The 24,032-nt window shown below is 37.4% G+C and overlaps 1 protein-coding gene across 1 annotated transcript in view; it reads right to left on the bottom strand.

Annotated features, from left to right (window-relative positions):
* Positions 1 to 554: 554 nt before the first annotated feature.
* HPGDS (hematopoietic prostaglandin D synthase) overlaps positions 555 to 24,032 on the bottom strand; it is a 56,587-nt gene continuing 33,109 nt past the window's right edge. The window contains exons 3-5 of the mRNA XM_006874702.1: positions 21,468 to 21,577; positions 5,993 to 6,091; positions 555 to 719 (exon numbers count right to left, since the gene is read on the bottom strand). Coding sequence (XP_006874764.1) covers positions 555 to 719; positions 5,993 to 6,091; positions 21,468 to 21,577 — 374 coding nt within the window. The remainder of the gene's footprint in view (positions 720 to 5,992; positions 6,092 to 21,467; positions 21,578 to 24,032) is intronic.

Raw genomic sequence — 24,032 nt, 5'->3', positions numbered from 1 at the left:
AGTGGGTTTATCGGTGGGAAACAATGAGGCAACATTTATTAGTTGGAAACAATTAGGCAACTACTTGCTTTACTGTCTGCATGAGTAACACAGTTGCTCCAAAATCAATCACTGGCAAAAATGTCATTAGTCACTGATAACCATGTGGTCTGATATTCCTATAATAATTTGTGGGCTGAAGAGGTGACAGCAAATTTAGTATTTTATACAACTAACATTTAAGATATTGTAACTGACATCGGTGTCATACTGTTGGAGAACTGATGTTAACTAACCCTTGGTAACTGGAGTTCATGTTTGTTGCCACCAGCCCAAAACAAGTCCTGCTTGTTTTGTAAATGATGTGAAGCAATTCTGAAAAAAAAAGCTACTGTAAACGAAATGCTCTGGATTTGATTTTTTTAAACAGATTATGGCAAAAGTAAAGTCTTGATGGAATTCCTGTAGGATAATGTGTATATTATTTGACATGCTACATATAGTGTAGCTGTTTTATCTGATAAGACTGATACTGTGAAGAACAGGATATTTGAAGATATGCATCAAGGTATCAACTAGAGCTTGGTTTGGGGCCTCCGTTGTATCCAGTCAGCAATGGCTGGAATAGCTTGGACTTTTCTTTGTAAAGTCACAAGCCTGGGATGGATGTCTAGCAAGTCAGATTTAAAGGCCAAAAGCGTGGTACTGCAAACATCCCAGTAGAAATCTGCCCAAGTTACCTAGTTGAAAGGAAACAAAAATTGTAATTTCATTTGCATATAAAAGGTAAAATTTTGGCAACATTCCAAAATTAAGCTTAATTTTGTAGTCTAAAATATTTCACTAGTCTTAATACAAAATCAGAATGTGTATTGACATCCGTATATAAGATACTTTTATATATATATATACAAACACACATAAATGAGGCTTCAGAAAGTTCATGGAAAAATTCCATTGTCTTGCAATTACATTTTTCCATGAACTTTTTGAAACCCTAATCTTAAGGAGCTTTGGTAGCATAGTGGTTACGAATCGGGCTGCGAACCACAAGGTCAGCAGTTCGAAACTACCAGCCGCTCTGCGGGAGAAAGATGAGGCTTTCTACTCCCGTAAAGATTTACACCCTCGGAAACCCTGTACAGGGTCGCTATGGGTCGGAACTGACTCGATGGTACTTAACAACAACAACAATCTTAATACACACATGATACTCTTGTAACCTCCAGTTTCCACATATGTGCCACCTCTTTAGTACCCAATCCTTATTTTTCTATCTATTCCAAAAGTTCTCTTTGTAGAACAAAGCATGATCTAGTCCAAGACCATACATTTCATCTGTTCATGTTCTTTAACTCTGTTCAACCCCAATCTAGTCCTTCAGCATGTCCTCTCTAGTCCTTCAGGATTTGCGTGATCATTTTATCATGTTTACATTGTAACTTGTATACAGGAACAATAGAATTTCTATCTTAAAGTTTTCAAGTTAAGCATTTTAGATTAAACTATAATTAGACTTCAGTTGTGCTGCTGTAGGATCAGCACTGGGCTGTGAACTACAAGGTCAGCAGTTCAAACCCAGCTGCTCCTCAGAAATGCTATACAGGGTTACTGTGAGTCAGAACCGACTCGATGGCACTTAACAACAACATGAAAGCCAAAGTATGATCTTGAGTACATTCCATCAGAATATAGATTTGACGCATTGGACACTAATGACTAAAGACAAGATGAGTTGTAAGATGGCATCAAGCACATCATACATGAAAGCAAAAGGTCACAGATGAGACAGAACGAAGACTAAAGTAGACCAGAAGAGACACTGGAACTTGCTTTGAGCATTAAAAAGCTAAAGCAACTGGAAGAAATGAAACAGAGCTGAACAGAAAAATTTAAAGGGCAGCTCAGGAAGACAAAAAGCATTATAGTGAAATTGCAAAGACCTCGAGTTAGAAACCAGAAGGGAAGAACACAGCATTTCTCATGCTAAAGAACTGAATAGAAAATTCAAGCCTCAAGTTGAAATACTGAATTCTATTGGCAAAATATTGAATGACACAAGAAGTATAAAGAGCCTCAAGTTCAGCGATTCAGCCTCACTAGCTGTTCCTTGGAAACCCTATACAAGGTTGCTATGGGTCAGAACTGACTCAACGGCACTTAACAACATGTGGCTCTGTAGGGTAAGCATTGGGCTACTTATTACAGGTGGTTCAAACCCACAAGCCACTCCTTGGAAATGTATACAGCATCACTATGAGTCGGAACTGCACTTATACAACATCATTTTTACAAAAGTGTCTTGACCTTGATGGAGCTTGTATTGAAAAATAAAGTTTCTTTCTTTAAAAAAAAAAAAAGTATAAAAAGAAGATGGAAGGAATACTTACTGTACCAAGCAGAATTAGTTGAGGCATTGTGCTGAAAGTACTCAATCATCTATGCTAAAAAAAAATTACGGAAGACAATTATCTCTACCAACTGGAAGAGAGTCATATTAGTGTCCATTCTAAAGAAAGGTGATCTAACAGAATGGGGAAGCTATGGAAGAGTATAAAGACCAATGGATACCATTGCTGATATCAGATGGATCTTGACTGAAAGCAGAGCATTCAACTGTGTGGATCATAACAAACTATGATTAACCTTGCAAAGAATGGGAATTCCAGAACACTTAATTGTGTTCATGAAGAACCAGTACATAGATTAGGTGGCAGTTGTTAGAACAAGTGGGATGCTGTGTGCTCTAAAATCAGGATAGTGTGCATCAGGGTTGTATCCTTTTACTATAATATGCAATCTTTATGGTGAGCAGTTAATGAAAAACTGGACTGTATATATGAAAAAGAACATGGCATCACAATTAAGGGGAGACATTAACAGCCTGCGATATACAAATGATACCACCTTGCTTGTTGAAAGCAAAGAGGACTTCAAGCACTTACTGATGAAGATCAAAGAATACACAACCTTCAGTATGTATTACATTTTAGCAGAGAAAATGAAAACCATCACAGTTGGACCAATAAGCAATCTTGATAAAAGTACTAAAGTTGTCAGAGATTACATTTTACTTGATTCACAGCATCTATGGAAACATCAATCAAGAAATCCACCAACACCTTGCGTTTGGAAAATCTGGAAAAGAACTTTTTAAATGTTAAAACTAAAACAGCTGCACACTCAGGACCAAGGTACTCCTGACCCAAGACATTGCATTTTCAGTTGTATCATATGCATGTGAAAGCTGGACAATGAATAAGAAAGAATTGAATTTGAATTATGGTGTCGTTGAAGAATATTGACTATCCTATGGACTGCCAGAAGAACGAACTCACCTATCTTGAAAAAAATACAGTCTCTTTAGGAGGGAAGATATTGAGACTTTGTTTCACATACTTTGGACGTGTTATCAGTAGGGATCAGCAACTGCAGAATATTATGTTGTTATTATGTGCCGTGAAGTCAGTTCTGACTCATAGCGACCCCGTACAGCGTTTCCGAGGCTGTAAATCTTTATGAGAGCAGAAACCTCATCTTTCTCCCGCAGAACAGCTGGTAGTTTCGAACTGCTGATCCTGAGGTTATAGACCGATTCGTAACCACTATGCTATCAGAGCTCCTTTTTTCATATATTACTCCATAAGCATTTAATGAAAATTCTGCTTCCAAACAGCTTACCTTCATCTACGGTGGTCACTTATGGATGCAGTAGCTCAAAAGGGAACAAATCTTTACAGCAAGGATCATTCCCACCCCTCGGTACACAGGGTAGACAGGGATGGGCTACTTGGACATTGGTTACACAAAATGGGGGTTGGGGGCTATAGAGGCAAGAAGTGACTGGCTTACAAGCTTTTTAAGAGCGAGCCTAGATCCAGAGGGCACGGAGGAAGGTAGAATGAAGGAGATGGGGATTGTGGTACAATAGTAAATTTTTGCTATCAGGACTGACTGTAAGGGTTGGAAATGTAAAGGTAGACGTTTGGTAACAAAAGGAAGCGAGTGGTTGACTTTGCAGTCCAGGAATGAAGGTCCCTGGGACTGTCAAGGGAGAGGAGCATAGTGCAGGACCCTACCCAGAGAAACAGCAACACCAGAGATGGAGGCAGAGTCGATGACGTGGAGAGATGGAGCGGCTGGGGACTCTAGACCCAGAGAGGGAGAGGGTCTGTGTGCTGATGACCAGGGGGCAGGCTTGCAGGGTATACCCTTTGTTTGTGCATGGAGGAGATTGTAACCATAGCAATGAAATGATATACGATAGGATGAACGTAAAAGCTAATGCTATCACATAATTCACAATAAAACATTAAAAAAAAAAAAAAGATTTACAGCCTCACAAACCCTATAGAGGGTTGCTACGAGTTGGAACTGACTCAACAACACCCAATAACAACAATGTTTTTTAATAGTCTTGAGTGGTGGAAGTGATTTGCTATCAGCTGCTTTCGAAAGATTGGAAACCTGTAAACCTATCCAGTGGCAATGCCGATAGACATGCCTGGTGATCTGCTTTTGAAACGATTGTTGTTAAGTGCCATCAAGTCGGTTCCAACCCATATCCACCCTGTATAGGGTTTCCAAGGAGCAGCTGGTGAGCTTGAACCACCAACCTTGCAGTTCAAATGACTTTGCAGTCTGATGCATTAGCCCACAGTGCCACACCAAGATATGGTGCAGTTCTTTGTAATATAGGGTTGTTGCCACGAGTCGGGATCAATTTCAGAACAGCTAATAATTAAAAAAAAATTTTTTTTTAGAACAGCTAATAATAAAAACATATTACTAAAAAAAAAAAGTGTTAAGTGTCATCAAGTCAATTCCAATTCAGCAACCCTGATAGGGTTTCCAAGATGAGGTTGGTGGGTTTGTCAGTCTTACAGTTAGCAGTCCAATGCATATCCTACATGGCCACACCAGGACTGCATGCTTAGTAGGTTGTTAAGTGCTGTCGAGTGGATTCTGACCCATATTGACTCTGTATAGGGTTTTTGAGGATCAGTTGGTAGGTTCGAGCTGCCGACCTTATGGGTCGCAGTCTTACAGTACCACAGCAGAAGTTCATGCTAAGTATGGAGCCAGTGAAATAGAAGTCTCTCAACAAGTTGCACTGATTCAATGACTGCAGCAATAGGCTTAAACATAGTTATTTTGAGGATTGTGCAGAAGTGGGCCGTGTTTTGTTCTGTTGTACAGAGAGTCACTATGAGTCAGAATTTACTAACAAGGTAAAAGATAATTATGAATGTTTATTAACCTGTAATTTAAATTCAGGATTAGGATTTTTATTTAATCTCACTGATGTTACGTACTATTTCCTTAGTCCCCCATTGAAAATCTCGATTCTCAGTTACATCAGCATAATTTCATATTGCTTTATCCAGCAATATGTTTTTGTTGTTGTTAAGTGCCTTCGAGTCGGTTCCGACCCATAGCGACCCTGTACAGGGTTTCCGAGGGTGTAAATCCTTACGGGAGTAGAAAGCCTCATCTTTCTTCCGCGGAGCAGCTGGTAGTTTCGAACTGCTGACCTTAAGGTTCGCAGCCCGATTTGTAACCACTACGCTACCAGAGCTCCAGCAATATAGTTATTAAAAATATGTTTTAAAGGACAGTATTACCAACAATATGATCATTGAGAATTCTGTGCAATCGTTAGCTTTTTTTGTACAGAGAGAATATCTGCCTTGAGATACATAATCAAGTTTCTTGAAATAAGTGTTCACACACATTTCTGTTATGTACTCCATGCACTATGTGACACAGGTTTATTTCACTTAGCTTTTGATATTAAGAATAACTTTAATTTTGAGTTTCTAATCACAAAATTTTATGAATCCAATGTCAAATCTATTAAATATTTTGGCAAGTAAGTTTTGCTTTTATCTCTTCTCTCCAACTTATAAATACCTCCCTATGGGTAACTATTTTCAACAAATGTTTTTACATTCTCAGTATTCTTTATTAAAAACCATTTTCTCATATTTTAAAAAATGTAAAACATACTCACAGAGTTACCAACAAACCACTCTTTTTTCCCTAAATATGTGTCCAAATCTTGCAGAAGAATAGGTGCATCACATGTGAGAAGTTCATTAAACATCTTTTCCTAGAACAGGGAGAAAAAGATCACCTTAAGAATAATGGGAAATGCTCATAGAATCCAGGTTCTCTGGAGCCACTGAGACTTGATGAACCCCTGAAATTATTATTACCTGGAGATAATCTTTAATCTTTAAATCAAGCATACTTTAACTTAACTAATAAAGAATGTCAGCGTTGAGATTTGAGCTTTATAAAGAGCTGCCTATATGGGATCAAATTAACAAGAGAAACTAAAAACCTAGCTAGAAAATTCAAGAGGCAGTGAGTTTATGTTAATGAAGGAGAAGCCATTTGGGGAAAAGGTTGAAAATGGGAGGATGTTATCAGTATCACTGAATTGTAATGATGAAATCCTGTTGATTTGTTTATGTCCTGCTGTGTATATTATCAACAATAAAAATTAAAAGAATAATGGAAGGACCAATATAATTTGAGAAAAAATTCAACATGAATTTAGAAAGGAAGATAAATAATTCTATACATGTTTTTCTCAAATTTATAATATTGGAGTCATGTCTGAGTGACTGTTAAGTGCAGTCAGGTGAGTTCTGACTCAACCCTGTATAGGGTTTCTAAGGTGAGTTTGAACTGCTGACCTTGCAGTCTAGTGCCACACCTGAAACTGACTATAGTTATTGTTGTTGTTGTTAAGTGGCGTCAAGTCAATTCTGACCCATAGCGACCCTGTGTAGGATTTCCAAGGACCAGCTGGTGAGCTTGAACCACCGACCTTGCAGTTCAAAGGACTTTGCAGTCTGATGCATTAGCCCACAGTGCCACATCAGGACTCCGTCTATATTAGTCATCCCTTTTATACTCATGGATTTAAAAAATAAATATCTTTGTGCCAATTCTTAGGGTTTATTTGTAAAAAACAAACATTTCACCTATAAAAATTAATACTTTTTATCTTTTGCTGTTAATGAAAAGCAGTTCCATTATGCTTTAGATTTCTAAAATGTCCTGTTTTCTTAGCCTGTTGTTGAGTGTTGTGTTGATTCCAACTTATAGCGATGCCATGTGGCAGTAGTAACTATCAAGTACGGTTTTATTGGCTTTATCTTTATAACAGCAGATAAATAGCTTTTGCTTTCTCTGAGCCTCTCAGTGGGCTCAAACTGCCAACCTATAACAACTGAGCAAGCACTTAACCATTTACTCTACCAAGGTTTCTTTTCTTAGCCTAGCTCCCCTAATGTTAAATAATAGAACTGAAGGAAAATAGCTTAATTTTATTTTGTAAGACTGGTTTCACTCCCGTTTTGCAGTTCTTCAGCTCAACATTGCATGGAATAAATATAATCCATATGAATGCTCATCAGCCTTTATAAATCTTTCTCTAGCCTGCCTTTGTGCTTTTGTATCAGATTTGTTTTCTTTGAATTTCATCTACAAAACTCTTCATCCAGATGTCCTTTTGATGTATTATTTAAGTTGACATTGCAAACAAAAGATTAATTATCTTTAATAAAAAAAAAAGAACAGTAATATCTGTTTTTTACTCTTTATTGTAAATTGGGTGAAGGTTTACAGAGCAGATCAACACACAGTCCCTTTCCCTCTCTGAGTCTATAGTCCCCAGCTGATCCATCTCTCCATGTCATCTCAATACATCTTGATTGCATGTTTGATCAATTTCAGATAGAAGGAGTTAGTAGAATTCTTCTATTTCATCCTCACTGGCTTTAGTGGTTGGTGTGTAAATTTGAATAATAGTGGTATTAACTGGGCTTCCCTGTAGAAGCATGGATATTATCCTATCATAGATAACCTTGTACCTCATGACTGATCTGGATATGTTCTTTTTGACAATGAATGCAACACCATTCCTCTTCAATTTGTCATTTCCAACATAGTAAACCATGTGGCTCTCAGATTCAAAATGGCCAATACCAGTCCATTTCAGCTCACTAATGCCTAAGATATTGATGTTTATGCATTTCATTTCATTTTTGATAATTTCTAATTTTCCTAGATTTATACTTCATACATTCCATATTCTGCTTATTAATGGATGTTTACAGCTGTTTCTCTTCATTTTGAGTTGTGCCCCATCAGCAAATGAAGGTCCCATGGGCTTTACTCCCACAGGCTTTATTCTATTCGCGTCATCATGGTCAACTCTACTTTGAGGAGACAGTTCTTCCCAAGTCACATTTTGAGTGCCTTCCAAGCTGAGAGGTTCATTTTCCGGCACTATATCTGACAGTGTTTCTCTGCTATTCAAAAGGTTTTCAGTGACTAAATATTCAGAAGTAGCTTGTCACTCCTTCTTCCTAGTCTGTCTTTGTCTGGAAGCTCATCTGAAACCTGTCCACCATGGGTGACCCTGCTGGTATTTAAAATACTGGTGGCATAGCTTTCAGAATCACAGCCACTCACAAGCCACCACGGTATGACAACGTGACAGATGAGTGGTGATTAATTTCACTTTCTTTCCATATAGCTCTGGCTAAGTCTGACAGCACAATATTGAATAGGAGTGGTGATAAAGGGCACCCTTGTCTGGTTCCTATTTGCAAAGTGAATGCTTTTGATTTCTCTTCATTAAGAGTCATGTTGACTATTGCTTATTTATAGATACTCTTAATTATATTGAAAGATTTCCTTTCCTTTCCTAGTTTGTTCACTGTTTTTATCAGGAATGAGTATTGAATTTTTTTCAAATGCCTTTTCTGCACAATTGGTATAATTATGTGGTTCTGTTCCTCTAAGTGGTGGATTTCATTGATTGTTTTTCTAATGTTGAACCATCCTTGCCTTCCTGTTATAGATAAAACTTGGTCATGATGTATTCTTGTTTTGATATTTTGTTAGATTCCTTTGATTTTGAGTTTGTGTATAATGTCCATGAGGGATATTTGTCTCTAATTGTCTGTTTTTAAAGATGTATGGGCTGGTTTTGATATCAGAGTTATGCTCGCATCATAAAATGAATTCAGGAGTATTCCATCCTGAATTCTACACACTGGTATAATTTGGGTATATTAGTGTTAGCTTTTTCTGAATCTATGGTAGAATTCTCCAATGAAAGTGTCTGGGTCCAGAGATTTTGTTGTTGTTGGGAGTTTTTAAATGACCTCATCAATTTATTTTTTAAAAAGCTCTGTCCACATATTCTATTTTATTGTGTGTTAGTTTAGGTAAGTTTGTATTTCTATAATCAATTTCTTCTAAGATTTCAAGTTTGTTGGAGTTCAGTTTTTCATAGTATAATTTTACAACCTTTTTATTTTCAATTAGTTCTATTGTGATGTTGCCCATATCACTTCTCATTAAGGTTATTTGCATCTTCTCCTATTTTTCATTTGTTAGATGGGTGGGGTGAGTAGTGTCTTGATTTTATTAATCTTTGCAAAGAACCAACTTCTTAGTCTTTGATTTTTTCTATTGTTTTCTGTTTAATTTACTTTTGTTCTAATCTTTCTTATTTCATTACTTTTGGTGACTGTAGGCTTATTTTGCTGCTTTTTTTCTAATTGTTGAGGATATTGATTTGGGTTCTTTCCTCTTTTTTGATGTGTGTATTTATTGCTATAAATTACCCTTCAAACACTGTTTTTGTTGTATTCCAATGCTTTGGACAGTGAATAAGGAAGATTGTAGAAGAATTGGTGTTTTTGAATTATGGTGTTGGAGGAGAATATTGAGAGTGCCATGGGCTGCCAAAAGTACCAACAGATCTGTTTTGGAAGAAGTGTAGCCAGAGTGCTCGGAGATGGATTGGAAAAGTGGCAGCATCAATGAGCTCAAACGTGGCCACGTAGTGAGGTTGGCCTAGGATCAGGCAGTGTTTCATTCTGCTGTGCATAAGGTCACTGTGAGTCGGTACTGACTCGATGGCAGCTAACAACAGCAACAATAACAATGCTTTGGTAAATTATGCTTTCTTTCACATTTGACTCTATAAAATTTTTCATTTTTCATTTTTTACTTATTCTATTGTCCAGTAGTTTTAAAGGAGGTGTTATTCAATATCCATGTATTTGTTTTCCTTGACCTTCCTATTGCTGATTTCTAATAGGTTGTGATCTGTAAAGATGCCTTGTAGTATAGTATGTTGATGTTTTTTAAATGCATTGAGGCTTGCTTTCTGGTTTAACATAGGGTCTATTCTGAGGAATGATCCATGTGTAATGGAAAAGAATGTATATTGTACTGCTATGGCGTTCTGTATATCTTATAGACCTCTACAGAACATATACAGTGTTCTGTAGAGGTCTATAAGATCAAGTTGGTTCAATTTGTTTGTTTTTCTTACAGAGTTCTTCTGTATCTTTGTTGAGTTTAATACTAGTTGTTCTGTCCTTCATCAAAAGTGCTGTTTTAAGTCTCCTACTATTTATTATGAGGGGCTCTGGTAGTCTAGTGGTTACAAATCGGGCTGCTAACCTCAGCGACAGCAGTTCAAAGCTACCAGCTGTTCCATGGGAGAAAGATGAGGCTTTCTGCTCCTGTAAAGATTTACAGCCTCGGAAACTGTACAGGGTCGCTATGAGTCAGAACTGATTCCACGGCACATAACGACCATCACCACTATTTCTTATTGTCGATTTGTCTCTTTCTTTCCTCAATGCTGTTAGGGTTTGACTTATATATTTTGAGACTCTGTCATTGGTGGATAGGGATTTATTATGCCAATGGTCTCTTGTTCACTTGACCCTTTCATCATTATTTAACGTCCTTCCTTCTCTCTTTTGTTCATTTTTGCCTTAAAATCAATTTTATCAGAAACAAAGATGTCACTCCTACTCTTTTTTGATTGCTATTAGCTTGATTTTTGTCTTTGTCTCAGGTATATCTCTTATAAACAGCATATACATGGATTTTGTTTTATGGTTTTGTTGGTATTCATTTTTTCCCCAAGTGTTCAATATATAAACTTAATTTCTGTCCTGTAGCATAAAGAATAAGTTGGATCCAGGAATTCTAATATTTCATTATACAATGGAAAAACAGTAGTTTTAGATAATTAGTTAAACTATCAGAGTAGGAAATACTGTACATAAACATCACATGAAGAGTCTAAAACTCAAGCTGTGAAAAGTGAGCGCATAACAATTTTTTAAAAATCCATTCTGTCACTCTTTGTCTGGTTCATTTAATCCATTTGCATTCAGTATCATTACCAATTGCTGTTGGTAGATGCCATCCAGTAGGTTCGAACTAGCAACCCTGTGCAAAACAGAATGAAACACTGCCCAGTCCTGCATCCTCCTCACAATTGTTGTTATGTTTGAGTCAATTGTTTTTGCCACTGTGTCAATCCATCTAGTTGGGGTCTTCCTCTTTTTCACTGACCCTCCATTTTGCCTAGCATGATTTCCTTCTAAAGAAACTGGTCCCTCCTGATAACATATCCAAAGTATAAGAGATGAAGTCTCATCATCTTGGCTTTTAAGGAACATTCTGGCTGAACTTCTTCCAAGACAGATGTGTTTGTTCTTCTGGAAGTCCATGGCACTTTTTAAATTCTTCTTCAACTCCATAATTCAAATACATCAATTCTTCTATGGTCTTCCTTATTCATTACCCAACTTGTATTGGTTCAAGCGCACCTTAGTCCTCAAACTATCTTTGCTCTTGAACACTTTAAAAAGGTATACTGCAACAGATTTGCCTAATGCAGTGTATCATTTGGTTTCCTGACTGCTGATTGCATGAGTGTTGTGGAGCCAAGCAGAATGAAGTCTTTGATAATTTCAATCTTTCTTTATCATGATGTAATATACCGGTCCAGTTATGAGGACTTTCGTTTCCTTTACATTAAGGTGGGATCCATGCTGAAGGCTATGGTCTTAGATCTTCATCAAAAAGTAATTTGATTGTTTTCCTTTTTAACTTTTTATTGTGAATTGAGTGAAGATTTACAGACAACATCACAAACTTTACATTCAACAAATTATATACTTTTTTTCACCTAAATGATTACAATCCCTCCCTGCTACAACAGTTATCCTACTTCCTCTCTGTGGCTCCCTATTTATAGCTCATATTTCATAATGAACAAAAAAATACTTAATGCACACATACTAAACAAAAAATATATATTCATTTAAATGTCCAAAGGGCACATTCTGCAAGCCAGCCTCCTGCTCATAGACACACAGCCTTAATCAGTCGACGGTCCTAGAGTCCCCAGCTATTCTGTCTCCAAGCTACCACCTCTGCCACCATCCCCATCAGTAAGTATTTTAAGTCCTTTTTGCTTCTAGCATGCAAGGTTGTATCGTCTGTATATTGCAGGTTGTTAGTGGACCTTCCTGCAATTCTGATGCCATATTCTTCATGTAATCTAACTTTTCAGATTATTTGCTCATCATACAGATTTAATACCATTCAGTATTCCCTTGTTCTGTTTTAATGACAACCTCTTAGTTGTCTCCTTACCACAACTAAGTGTTTTGGAATACCCATTCCATGCAATGTTATCCATAGTTTGTCATGATCTGCCTAATCAGAAGTTTAGTATAGTCAATAAATCACAAATAAACATCTTTCTGGTGTTCTCTGCTTTTAGCCATAATCCATCTAACAATGATATCCTTAGTTCCAAGTCCTCTTCTGAATCAGGCTTGTATTTCTGATAGCTTCCTATTGATGCCTTGTTATAACCGGTTTGAATTATCTTCAGTAAAATTTTACTTGCATGTGATATAAATTATATTGTTGGTGATTTCCACATTCCATTGGGTCACCTCTCTTTGGAATTGGCACAAATACACATCTCTTCCAATCGCTTGTCCAGGTAGCTCTCTTCCAAATTTCTTTGTATAGATGAGTAAGTATCCCCATGCTGCATCAGTTTGTTTAAAGATTTCAGTTTGTATTCTCTCAATTCCCAGAGTCTTGTTCTTTGCCAGTGCATTCAATATAGCTTGGACTTCTTCCTTCAATACCATTGGCTCTTGATCATATGTTGCTTCCTGAAATGGTTCAACATTAAGCATTTCTTTTTGGTACAGTGACTGTGTATTCTTTCCATCATCTTTTGATGCTTTCTGCATCATTCAGTATTTTGCCCATAGAATCCTTCAATATTGTTAAGTCAAGGCTTTGGTAATTATCAATAGGTATGAATTGATTACTGTAATTTTGCTATTTAATTTTATTCTTTGTTCTGAAGTATTGCTTGTTTCTTTGTTTCACATAGCTTTCTTTGCTAAGTTAATTTTGTTTTAGTGCTTTAAAATAATTTTTTTAGTTGTTATTCTTTTGTTGTTTACTAAATCTTCATGATTTTGATGAGGTTCATTAACTTTTTGAGGTTACCCTGTAACATATTAATTTATTTCAAAGTTTAAAATAGTCTGTTCTGTCTTGAAATCAACTTGATTTACTCTCCATTTGGAAATTTGGTAATTATACTATTTATTCTCTTTATTTACTTCATATTTGTTTTACTTTATAAATTGATATGTCTAGGTTCCTATTTTCAGCCCTGTAGGTTTGTGTTCCCTTGGATACTTTTATGGTGGTGGTGGTGATTATGTGCCGTGGAGTTGGTTCTGACTCATAGCGACCCACATAGGGTTAACCCACAGCACCACACCAGGACTCCTTAGTCTCTAATAATTTGTTGTTATTGTTCTTTTTTCTGATTTTTCTTCTAGTCTATGATACTAATATTGACAGATTTATCTTTAAGCTTACTAATTAGTTCTTTAATTCAATTCTACTTCTTTGCCCTTTGATGCATTGTCTATTTCTGAAGTCTTAGCATTAATATTCTGGATTTCTATTTGCTGTTTTTGTATGATTTGTAATTTTTCATTTATTTTGTCAGTGTGTTCATAACTGAAATTATGTATTGTCTCTGAGACATTGTGATATTGCCATATTTGTCTTTAATTGAAGACTCTATGTTGGTGGATTCTTAGGTGATTGCTGTCTGCCTTCTGGTGAATGACAGCAAATGGCAGTGTGTGTACATTGCTGTGTTCACTGTTCAGGTAGCACAGTTGAGGTGGCTTTGACTGGTGTTGGCCATGGTCTATTGTTGATCAGGTTTTCAAGAGTGGGTAATTGCCCTTGACCAGTGGGAGGGATTTCAAGAGCTATGGGTGTGGCTTTGCTATGTTGGCACAGTCTTCTAGTAAGTGGAGATAGGAAAACACAGGTAGAGGCACAAAAACAAACAACAATATACATTTTTAAAAAATCAGGAGTGAACAAGCAAACTATAGCAAGAAAAAGAATGAGTAACTAAAAAAGGGATGAAAAATTAAAATTTGGGAAAAAGAAAAACAGAATAAACAAAGCTGGGGGGGGGACATAAAGATAAAAAGAGACTAGTAAAGAAAAGACTAAGAGAAAGAAAAGGAAAGTCAGAAATAAAAGAGAAACAGAAAAAAAAGGAAACCAGAGAAAGAAAGGAATGAAAAAACAAGTGAAGAGAAAGAACAAAAAAAAAAAAAAAAGGAGAAACAAGGTGTGGGAAGGCAGGACACTCTGTATAGGTTGGCACCTCTGTTGGCCAAGGAGGTCATGGAGTCTGAGGAGGTGGGATGCCCTGTCCTGAGCAGAGTTGCTGCCATCCTTGAAGTTGGCTTTGTTCGGTCAGGGTACTTGTTCCTAGAAAGAGTTCTTGAGGGCCTAGAAGGCTGCAAGTGCTTGGAGGAGTTCCTGCTCACCCAGAGATGCTTCGGAGTAGGTCACCTAATCTGGCACTACTTGCTCTCCTGGTCTGATGAAGTGGAGTGTAGGAGCCTCCAGATGTGGAGGTGTCATGGACACAAAGCCTTATTCATGAGGGCATGACTCTGACCTCAGGAAGAACAGGGACAGTGTGATGGGATGGAGCGTTACCAACTACTGGTGGGTGAGGGTAGGAACTAGCCACACTCAGGTCACCAGGAGGCTGTGGGGGAAAAGGGGAGATTCATACCTTTCTGGTCACTGGACAATGATGTGTGCACTTGTGCTGTTGTGAACAAATAGTGCCAATTATCAGGTCACTTTATCAAATGCTGCTTGTAAAAGTTCAAAATGACCACACTGTGTCAGGCCAGCTGATAATTCAGCCTGTCTGTCTACTCTTTTGTATAGTTTGCTCTCCTAGTCAGTATTCAATCCACTTCTCTGTTTTTTCCTCTGAAGCTCAGGGTTTCAAAATTATCATCTGTATCTATTTCATTTGGTCTCTCATGTTTTCGTTGTAGGGGTCTGGGTAGCTTGTCTGCTTAATCAGCCATCTTTCTCATAGGGTTGTCAATGGGTGAATATATTATCTTTGTGGGTTTTATTTTATTTTAAACTCTAAATATCTCTTTATTAATAAGAACTGTTTGTGTTTGAAAATTTGGGCTAGTTTTGTATCTCATTAAATTTAAGTCAAACTAAAAATGTACTGTAAAATATGTGTATGTCATTTACTAATGTTTATAAATTAGCTATACTAAAATCTACCTTTTATTAAGCTAAGACAAATAGTAGATAACTATCTCATCAATTTTCTATGTACTTCTTGCTATGATCCATATGATAAACACTGGACTGTAAACCACAAGATGAGGGTTTCTGCTCCCATGAAGATTTAAAGCCTCAAAAACCCTAGACAGGGTCTTCATGAGTCTGGACCAACTAGACAGTACTTAACAACAACAACAACAACAACAACATAATTATAACTTATATGTTGGGCTGTTATCTCAAGGTCTGTGGTTCAAACTCCCCAACTGATTCAAGGGAGAAAGATGAGACTGTATGCTCCCATAAAGATTTACAGTCTTTATTTACATACATTATTTACATAGTGTTGCTATGAGTCAGAATCAACTCACCGGAAAATGGTTTGTTTTTTTCTTTAGTGATTATAAGTTAGTTAACTAATGTCTACTGATATAACATAATGTGTCATATTTGTAGAGTTTGCAAAAGCATCATTTCATATTGATATGTAATGATTTTACAAACTGGATCTCACAAGGCTTGTCATAGTTTTAACTTTATGTTCTTTTCTCTTTTTTGTACCCCTTTGTACATAAGATGTTCTATGACTAACATGCTCAAAGTTTTAAATAAAATGCTTTTGTGAGTGTTTTGTAGTTCTCATGCAGAGTTTGTGAATTGAGGGTCACTGGGTGCAGAGCTATGTGGCAGCTCCCAAAGTTGAGTTCAGCTCAGCATCAGGTGATCAGGTGGAAAGGTAATGACCAGCTTGGGTTTTCCAGAAGACAGCTAGAACCAGGAATGAGTTGATCAGAACAAGATGTGGCTTCTGGGAACTGTCCTAGAACTCCTGTGTGTACTCCTGCTACATTTTTAAATACAAATTTCCACAACTTTAGATATACCAATGCAAGATGAAATATTTTAGTGTTCATGTAAAAGTTAACATATGTGTACATGCAGTGCTAGGAGTCCTGGTGTGGCGCTGTGGGCTAATGTGTCAGACTGCAAAGCTGTTTGAACTGCAACGTGAGTGGTTCAAGCTCACCAGCTGCTTCTTGGAAACCCTATACAGGGTTGCTATGGGTCAGAATCGATTCGATGGCACTTAACAACAACAACAACACATGCAGTGCTAGGTAAAACGTCTATATGTGTGCTATAGACTTCTGCAGTGCAAGTTTACAAATTAAATGAATCATCTTAGTGTCATGAAATGAGAACTTGTAAACACTAATTATTATTATTTAAAATTAATTTTCAGCACTCTTCTGTCAGCTTGTGGTTTTCAAATTACAATAATACCAGAAGTTATGCCTCCGGTATATCAAATACTAGCAGGGCCACCTGGTGGACAGATTTCAAGGAAGTTTCCAGACTAAAACAGGCTAGAAGGAAAGGCGTGGAGATCTCCTTGTGAAAACCCTATGTATCAAAACAGAATATAGTTCCATACGGTGCTAAAGGATAAGACTCCTAGGTTGGAAGCACTACTCAATGGCTGCAGCAATGTACTCAAACATGCCAGTGATCATGAAGATGACATAGAATTAGATAACATTTAGGTCTCTTATACATGAGATCATCATAAGTCAGAACCAAAGCAATCACAACTAACAACAAAGATTAACTTGACAGGAAACTCACTAAAATGAGAGAAAGCAAATGAATTTTGATGATACATATTTTTTCCATATGTATACTTTCATTTCCTGATAATTCCTAGACAAATATTCTTATGCAAGGTGGACTCAGAAATGTCCTGCCTTCCCATTCAGAAAGTAGTAAAACAGGCACTTCTTGTCCTGATAAGTCATCTAATGAATGATTTCTAGGAGCCATGGAGAGATTTAAATATTTCTCCAAAGCAGTATTTTAAAATCTACATTACCAAAATCATTGAGTTTTGATGCAGGGCCATTAGAAGTCCTGCAATCTTGCTCACTCAGCATCCCTACCTCATTTTCAGAAGAGGAAATGGAAACAGAGATACACTGAAACCAAAGTAACACCGTGACAAGATCAAGGCCGGCCAAGGCAACTAATGTCACAGGCATACTTGTCCTTTGTTTAATTTTCTAAAATTGGAAATGGAGAAACATTTCCAATTAATTTAATTAGAGAGAAAGGCATAATTACAAATCATTTAAAAGGAGAAACAGGTACTTAAACATCTGCAATTAATATATTTGATAGACTTTTAAAGAATGCATGATAATATTTTTACAATCCATCTAACTGCATTAGTATTCTGCTTTGAATTCGATTTTAAAGCTGTATTTGACCACAAGGTGGCAGTAATGTAACCCACTAGAGAAACAATAGGAGCTGAAAGACTAAAGACTTACTCATTTTTCACTATATACTAAACAAGCCTTAGTTTATCACCAGCAATTTATCATAAAGATCAACAATATTTCTGCAACATGTCCACCCTTTATGTGATTCATTCATAAATTTAGATTGCAATTGTTCTTTGAGTTAGGTGACATGTTATTTTAATTAAAAGTAAAAAGGGTATTACTCTTATCATAAAAATTCAGAGAATATTTTCCTCTGGGAACTGATGTTTGATACTGAGCTTAAGCCATAAAATAGAAGAAAATACAGAAGACAAAAACTCATAACTTGATAGATTTCCAAAGATGGAAGTGGGATCTTTGGCAAGTGGGACAAAAAACTTTAGATACTTTTCCTAGATTGAAATCTGTGTATCTATTTGTCTCTACATGTATAAGAACATATGGCATTTATTGACCCAACTAGCCACAAGTCCATATGCTTACATTTAGTCCTCACAATGTACTTCAAAGCAGTACTATTATATCTCCTATTTTAAGATAACGAATTTGAGCTACAGAGTTAAGTGACAGCTGCTAAGAAAGGAATTAGGATTCAAGCCTCACAGTCTGAGTCCAGAGCCCAAATACGTTCATGTCAAGAAGACTTGTTATATTTCTATCACAAAAGATAAGCTTTTAGTAAGACTTTGTCCTAGTTTTTGCATGTATAGATGTGTGTCTCCATCCCTTACAAATCTCACATTTACATCAAGCAGTCAGTGACTAGAAAATACTTCTATGAACAAATATCTCTATAGTAATCCTAATCTGAAGGTCTTAATTAAATACATAATATTTAGAATACATAAACTCAGAGTACATTGGTAAGGCTGCCATTGTGCTATAGCTCTTAGGAATTGGCCTCTAGCTATAACACATACATACATAAATATTCATGCATTGAGCTATTTTGAGCAGCTGCTGTCATTGACCACATTGTTTTGTCAAAAGCATGAGATCTGAGTCAGAGAGACTGGAATTCGAATCTCTGGTCCACCACTAACCAGCTAAACACCCTTCGGCATGTTACGTACACACCATGAACCTCAATTCCCTCATTCTGGAAAATGAAGGCAACAATAATTTCTTCCTAAAGGGATGCTGTGGGCATTAGTCACTCATTTAAGAGATAATACGATAAGGTGATGAGCTGTAGACTCTGGAGCCAGGCTGTCTGGGCTCAGATCATAATTCTGTCATTACGTGTTATAAGACTTGGGCAACTCTATAACCTCTCTACGTATGTTTCATCTCCTGACCATGGCAATGAAAATCACATATCTCATGGGATGGTTGTGAGGACTGACGGAAATAATGTACTTAAACAGTGTAGTGGCACTGTAGGATACGCACAGGACTGCTAACTCCAAAATCAGGGGTTCAAACCTACCAGTTGCCCCTTTGAAATCCTATACAGAGTTGCTATGAGTCGAAACTGACTCAATGGCACTTACCAACAACACAGCACTTGGTATAGCAGGGTGAGTTTTTGGTGAATTTAGCTCTCTCTATCCTGGTGTGGCACTGTGGGCTAATGCATCAGATTGCAAAGTCATTTGAACTGCAAGACCAGTGGTTCAAGCTCACCAGCTGCTCCTTGGAAACCCTCTACAGGGTCACTATGGGTTGGAATCGACTCTGCAGCACTTAACAACAAGAACATCAGTAGGGAAAAAAACAAGGCTGTCTAATCCCATATTTACCATCTTGCAAATCCTAAGGAGAGGTTGTACTCTGCCATATAGGGTTGCTACGAGTCAGAACTGGTTTGATGACAGGGTTTTCTTTTTAAGTTTTTTAATCTTTCATTCATTAAGAATTCAGTGTCTAAGAGTGGGAACCAACTCAAAGGCACTCAACAACAAGTATAACAAGAATAACAAATATGTAAAAGGTGAAGGAGCCTTCATGGTTAGTGGGTTACAAGTTGAGCTACTATCCACAGGTCAGTAGTTCAAATCCACAAACTGCTTCATGGGAGAAAGAAAAGGCTGTCTGCTCCTGTAAATATTTACAGCCTTAGAAATCCTATATAGGGTAGCTATGAGTCAGAATTGACTTGAGGCATAGGTGGTATGTAAAAAGTAGGACACGGTGAGCGTGCAGTAGATAAATGCTCGGCTACCAGTCAAAAAATCTATTGGAACCCACCATATCTTACTCTATGGGAGAAAGATATGACAGTCTGCTTACTTAACTATTACAGCTTTGGAAAGTTGATGTGAAAGTTCTGCCCTGTCCTATAGGGTCACTGTTTGTCAGAATCAACTCACTGACAGTGGGTTTGGTTTGGGATGTAAAGCACTAGAGAAGTGTTGGGATGCACCAATGAATAATAAAGACATGGATTTCTGCCCTGATGAAATAGTCTACAGGAGGAGACAGAGAACAAGTAAGTAAATATATTTTATAACAAAATATAGATTGCGATAAATACCCTACAGTTCGCTTGTGTTGTTAAGTGTCGTCTAGTTGTTCCAACTCTTAATAACCCTGTAAAGGGGTCCCAAGACTGTAAACTTTTATGTGGGCAGAAAGCTTCATCTTTTTCCCAAGTAGCAGCTGATGGGTTTAAATGACCAAGCTTGTGGTTAGTAGTCTGGTGCTTACCCTACAGAACCACAGCTGAAAGTATAAATGCATAAATGCCTGGGGTGCCGTAATAGAGAATAACATGAATAATAGAGAAGTTTAGTTTAGAATTCTGAATAAAGATGGTGGGTGTGACACTAATATAATTTTCTTTTCACCTCAAAATGGCAGTAAATGAATGCTTTTTAAAAGATGGAACCATAAGAGAAGGAAAATGGGAGGAAAGAAGAAAAAATAAAACCTCACAGTGGTGAGTAGATTAATGAATGATATGGGCAAAAGAAAGTTGAGAAACGAACCTGTCTCCATATAATATCTTCAAAAAGCTCAGGAAATGGCAGTATATGGTCATCTGGCAGGGAGGTTAAGGGGGCGTGAGGCAGTGGTATAAAAAGGAAGACTAGTGGGATACTGTTAGAGGAAGTAGGTTTAACTTGAGATTTCCTCCTTCTATTCATGTAGTTAGATACCTGCCTTTTCCACTTTCTTAACAGAAGAACATCGTCATCTGATTCCCATCCACTGCGACCTAGGTGTGCAGAGTAAAACTACTCCATAGAGTTTAAAGCAGTGATCTTTCTAAAACTGGTTCTCAGGTCTGTCTTCCAACATGTCTCTAGGTGAGTTCTAACTGCCAACATTATGGTTAGTGGTTAAGCACTTAACCATTTGAACCAACCACCCAGATACTCTGTAAAAGGCTCGAGAGGGTATGAGACAGATGGTGCCTAGGCTGGGGGTTTCCCACATACTGTATTACATACAGGAAGATTATACCTATGCATATTTAATGCTAAATTCTGAGACTCACAGCACTCTAGTCCCCATTTCTCTCCCAGAACACTAGCAGCCACACCTCTCTAGGGCCTGTGTCCAGTGCAAGAAGGAATACCTGAGAGTAAGTGGTATTGGGAGGATGGGGCAGGATTGGGCAGTGTTTCTGTCTGTAGGACACAGGGTTGCAGTGAGTCAGAACTGACTCCATGGCACCAAACAACACACTGCTTCAAAAGTGACATAAGATTAATCATAATTATAGCAAACTGATCACATTACTTTTACATCTTTCTTTTTCTCTGCCCATGGAAAACGTGACATGAAGTCATCCAGTGTGTCCACGATAGCATCAACTTGACATTGTTCCAAATCCGTTTTTCCAGACAAATCTATGGAATACAAAGAGGCTATTTTATGCCCATGAATATACTGAAACTAATTTATTATATGATGATATTTACTTACTTTTAATATGCAATATATTAATATTGTACAAAATTCTAAAATACTATAAAACAGTATCCAATGAAGACTAGTTTCCCCTTTTCCCATCTACCGTGTCTACTCTCTTACTTACCGTCTTAGTTATCTAGTGCTACCATGACAGAAATATCACAAGTGAATGATGTTAACAACCAGAAATCTATCCTCACAGTTTATTGTTGTTGTTGTTGTAAATATCCAACACATAGTGACCCTATGTAAGGTTTCCAAGGAGCAACTGGTGAGTTTGAAATGCAGACCTAGTGGTGCACAGTCTAGTGTTTATCCTATTCTCACAGTTTACGAGCCTAGAAGTAGAAATTCCGAGTGTCAGTTCTCGGGGAGGCTTCCTTTTTGTCAGCTTTGGGGAAAGGCCCTTGTCTCCTTTCAGCATCTGGAGGTCAAACATTCCTTGGAGCTCTCCATACATCTTGGCCTCCTTCGTTCCCTTCACGGTGCAGAGACCCCAGGGCCAAAGAACACAATCCACTCTCAGCCCTTCTGGGTTGGTGGTAATAGGTCCCTCCTTTGCTCAAGTCTTTCTCCTTTTATCTCTTATAAAAGGTGATGCATGTCACACCCTTGGAAATCTCCCTCAGATCAGGGAGGTGAAGGTTGGTAGTTCAAACCCACCGACTGCTCCTCAGAAACCCTATACAGTGTTGCTATGATTCAGAACTGACTAGATAGCACTTAACAACAACAACAACTACAATCCCACCCTTAATCTTATTAGTTTATCACATCATGGGGGATAGCTACATCTCAACTGCCAAGCCACTGAGAATCCTGACCCAGTCAAGTTGACACAAAACTTTAACTATTAGCAGTTCAAATCTACCAGCCACTCCAAAGGAGAAAGATGAGGCTTTCTACTCCTATAAAGATTTAGAGCCTTGGAAACTCTATACAGGGTCACTATGAGTCAGAACCAATTTGGTGACACACAACCACTACCAGCACCTTACTTGTGGACTTCTGGTGTGATGCTGTAGGATAAGCACTGGACTGCAAACCACAAGGTCAGAGGTTCAATTCCACCAGATGGTCCTTGGAAACCCTATACAAGGTCATTCTGAGTTGGAATTGACTTAGTGGCACCTAACAACAATAACCTTATTTGTGGAGTCCTGGTGTGGCTCTATAGGATAAGCACTGGATTCTGTTTAAACTGTAAGGTCAGTGGTTCAAACCCATTAGTTGATCCTTAGAAACTCTGTATAGGGTCCTGCAAGTCAGAACCACCTAGACAGCATTTAACAACAACCACCTTTTTGGTGACTACTTTTACTCATGTCTTATTATTTTTCCATTGTTTCTTTATGCAAATATGAACAAATAAGATATCACCTCCAGATATGCCCTCAATCCTAGAGGTCTTTCCCTATAAATACGTAAAGGATGTACTCAATTTGTTTTAGCTATAAGGGCTTCTTATGTGTAGATGTGCCATAACTTATTTAACTATCCTCAACAGGTTAGTTTTGTTTTCCATCCTTTGCTAATATAAGAAATACTATAATAAACAACCTGTAGGCACAATAATTTACTTTGTAAAATAATTGCATTTATAAATGTTTGCAGATAATTTGGCTTATATTTTTCAGGAGCATTTGTTTTCTGTCTGGAAGCAATAAGAGTGTTTTGTTTTTGCCTTTCCATTTGTTGTGCATTTTTGCTAATATAATTGATCCTCCTAAATATTTTCTCACTGACATCAAATTAAAATTCTCCAGTGCAGACACATTCAAAAGTGAATTGCCTTTAAACAACCGATCAAGAAAAAGCATACTGGCATGGGTGAATTGTATAACAATTATACTTCAATAAAACTATCAAAAGTTAAAGAAAATTCCTGGGTAATTCCAAATTTCTATATAAATTAGCTATATTTTTGTATGTGATGTTCAAAGGTTAATTCTTCATTCTGACCTTGAAAAGTCCCTCAGAATTCTATCATACATAGGCTCTCTTCGCTCATTTTTATCTCTACTCTGAATTTCACACTATGGGTTTCAGCTACCATTGTCATACAGATGGAATCCTCATTTAACATTTTAGTCCTAAATTCAAGAGTTAGGTTATCAGCTTCTTGTCTGGTTTTTTTTTTTTTTTTTGGCCCGTGAACTTCAACAAAACCCAAAATTGAGTCATCACATCCTATCTAAAACTACCTTTTCTTTTTCATTCACCAACAAACAATTACAAGGCACTGACTGTGGGTCAGTGCTAAGAACGGTCATGATGTTGTTGTTGTCAGGTACCATCGAGTCGGAACCGACTCATAGCGACCCCATGCACAGCAGAACGAAACAATGTCCGATCCTGGGCCAACCTCAGTACCTCTGCCAAATGGTGCCA

Source organism: Chrysochloris asiatica, unplaced genomic scaffold (assembly GCF_000296735.1).
Source record: "Chrysochloris asiatica unplaced genomic scaffold, ChrAsi1.0 scaffold00294, whole genome shotgun sequence".
NCBI lineage: Eukaryota > Metazoa > Chordata > Mammalia > Afrosoricida > Chrysochloridae > Chrysochloris > Chrysochloris asiatica.
This window is presented reverse-complemented; position numbering and strand designations above follow the sequence as displayed.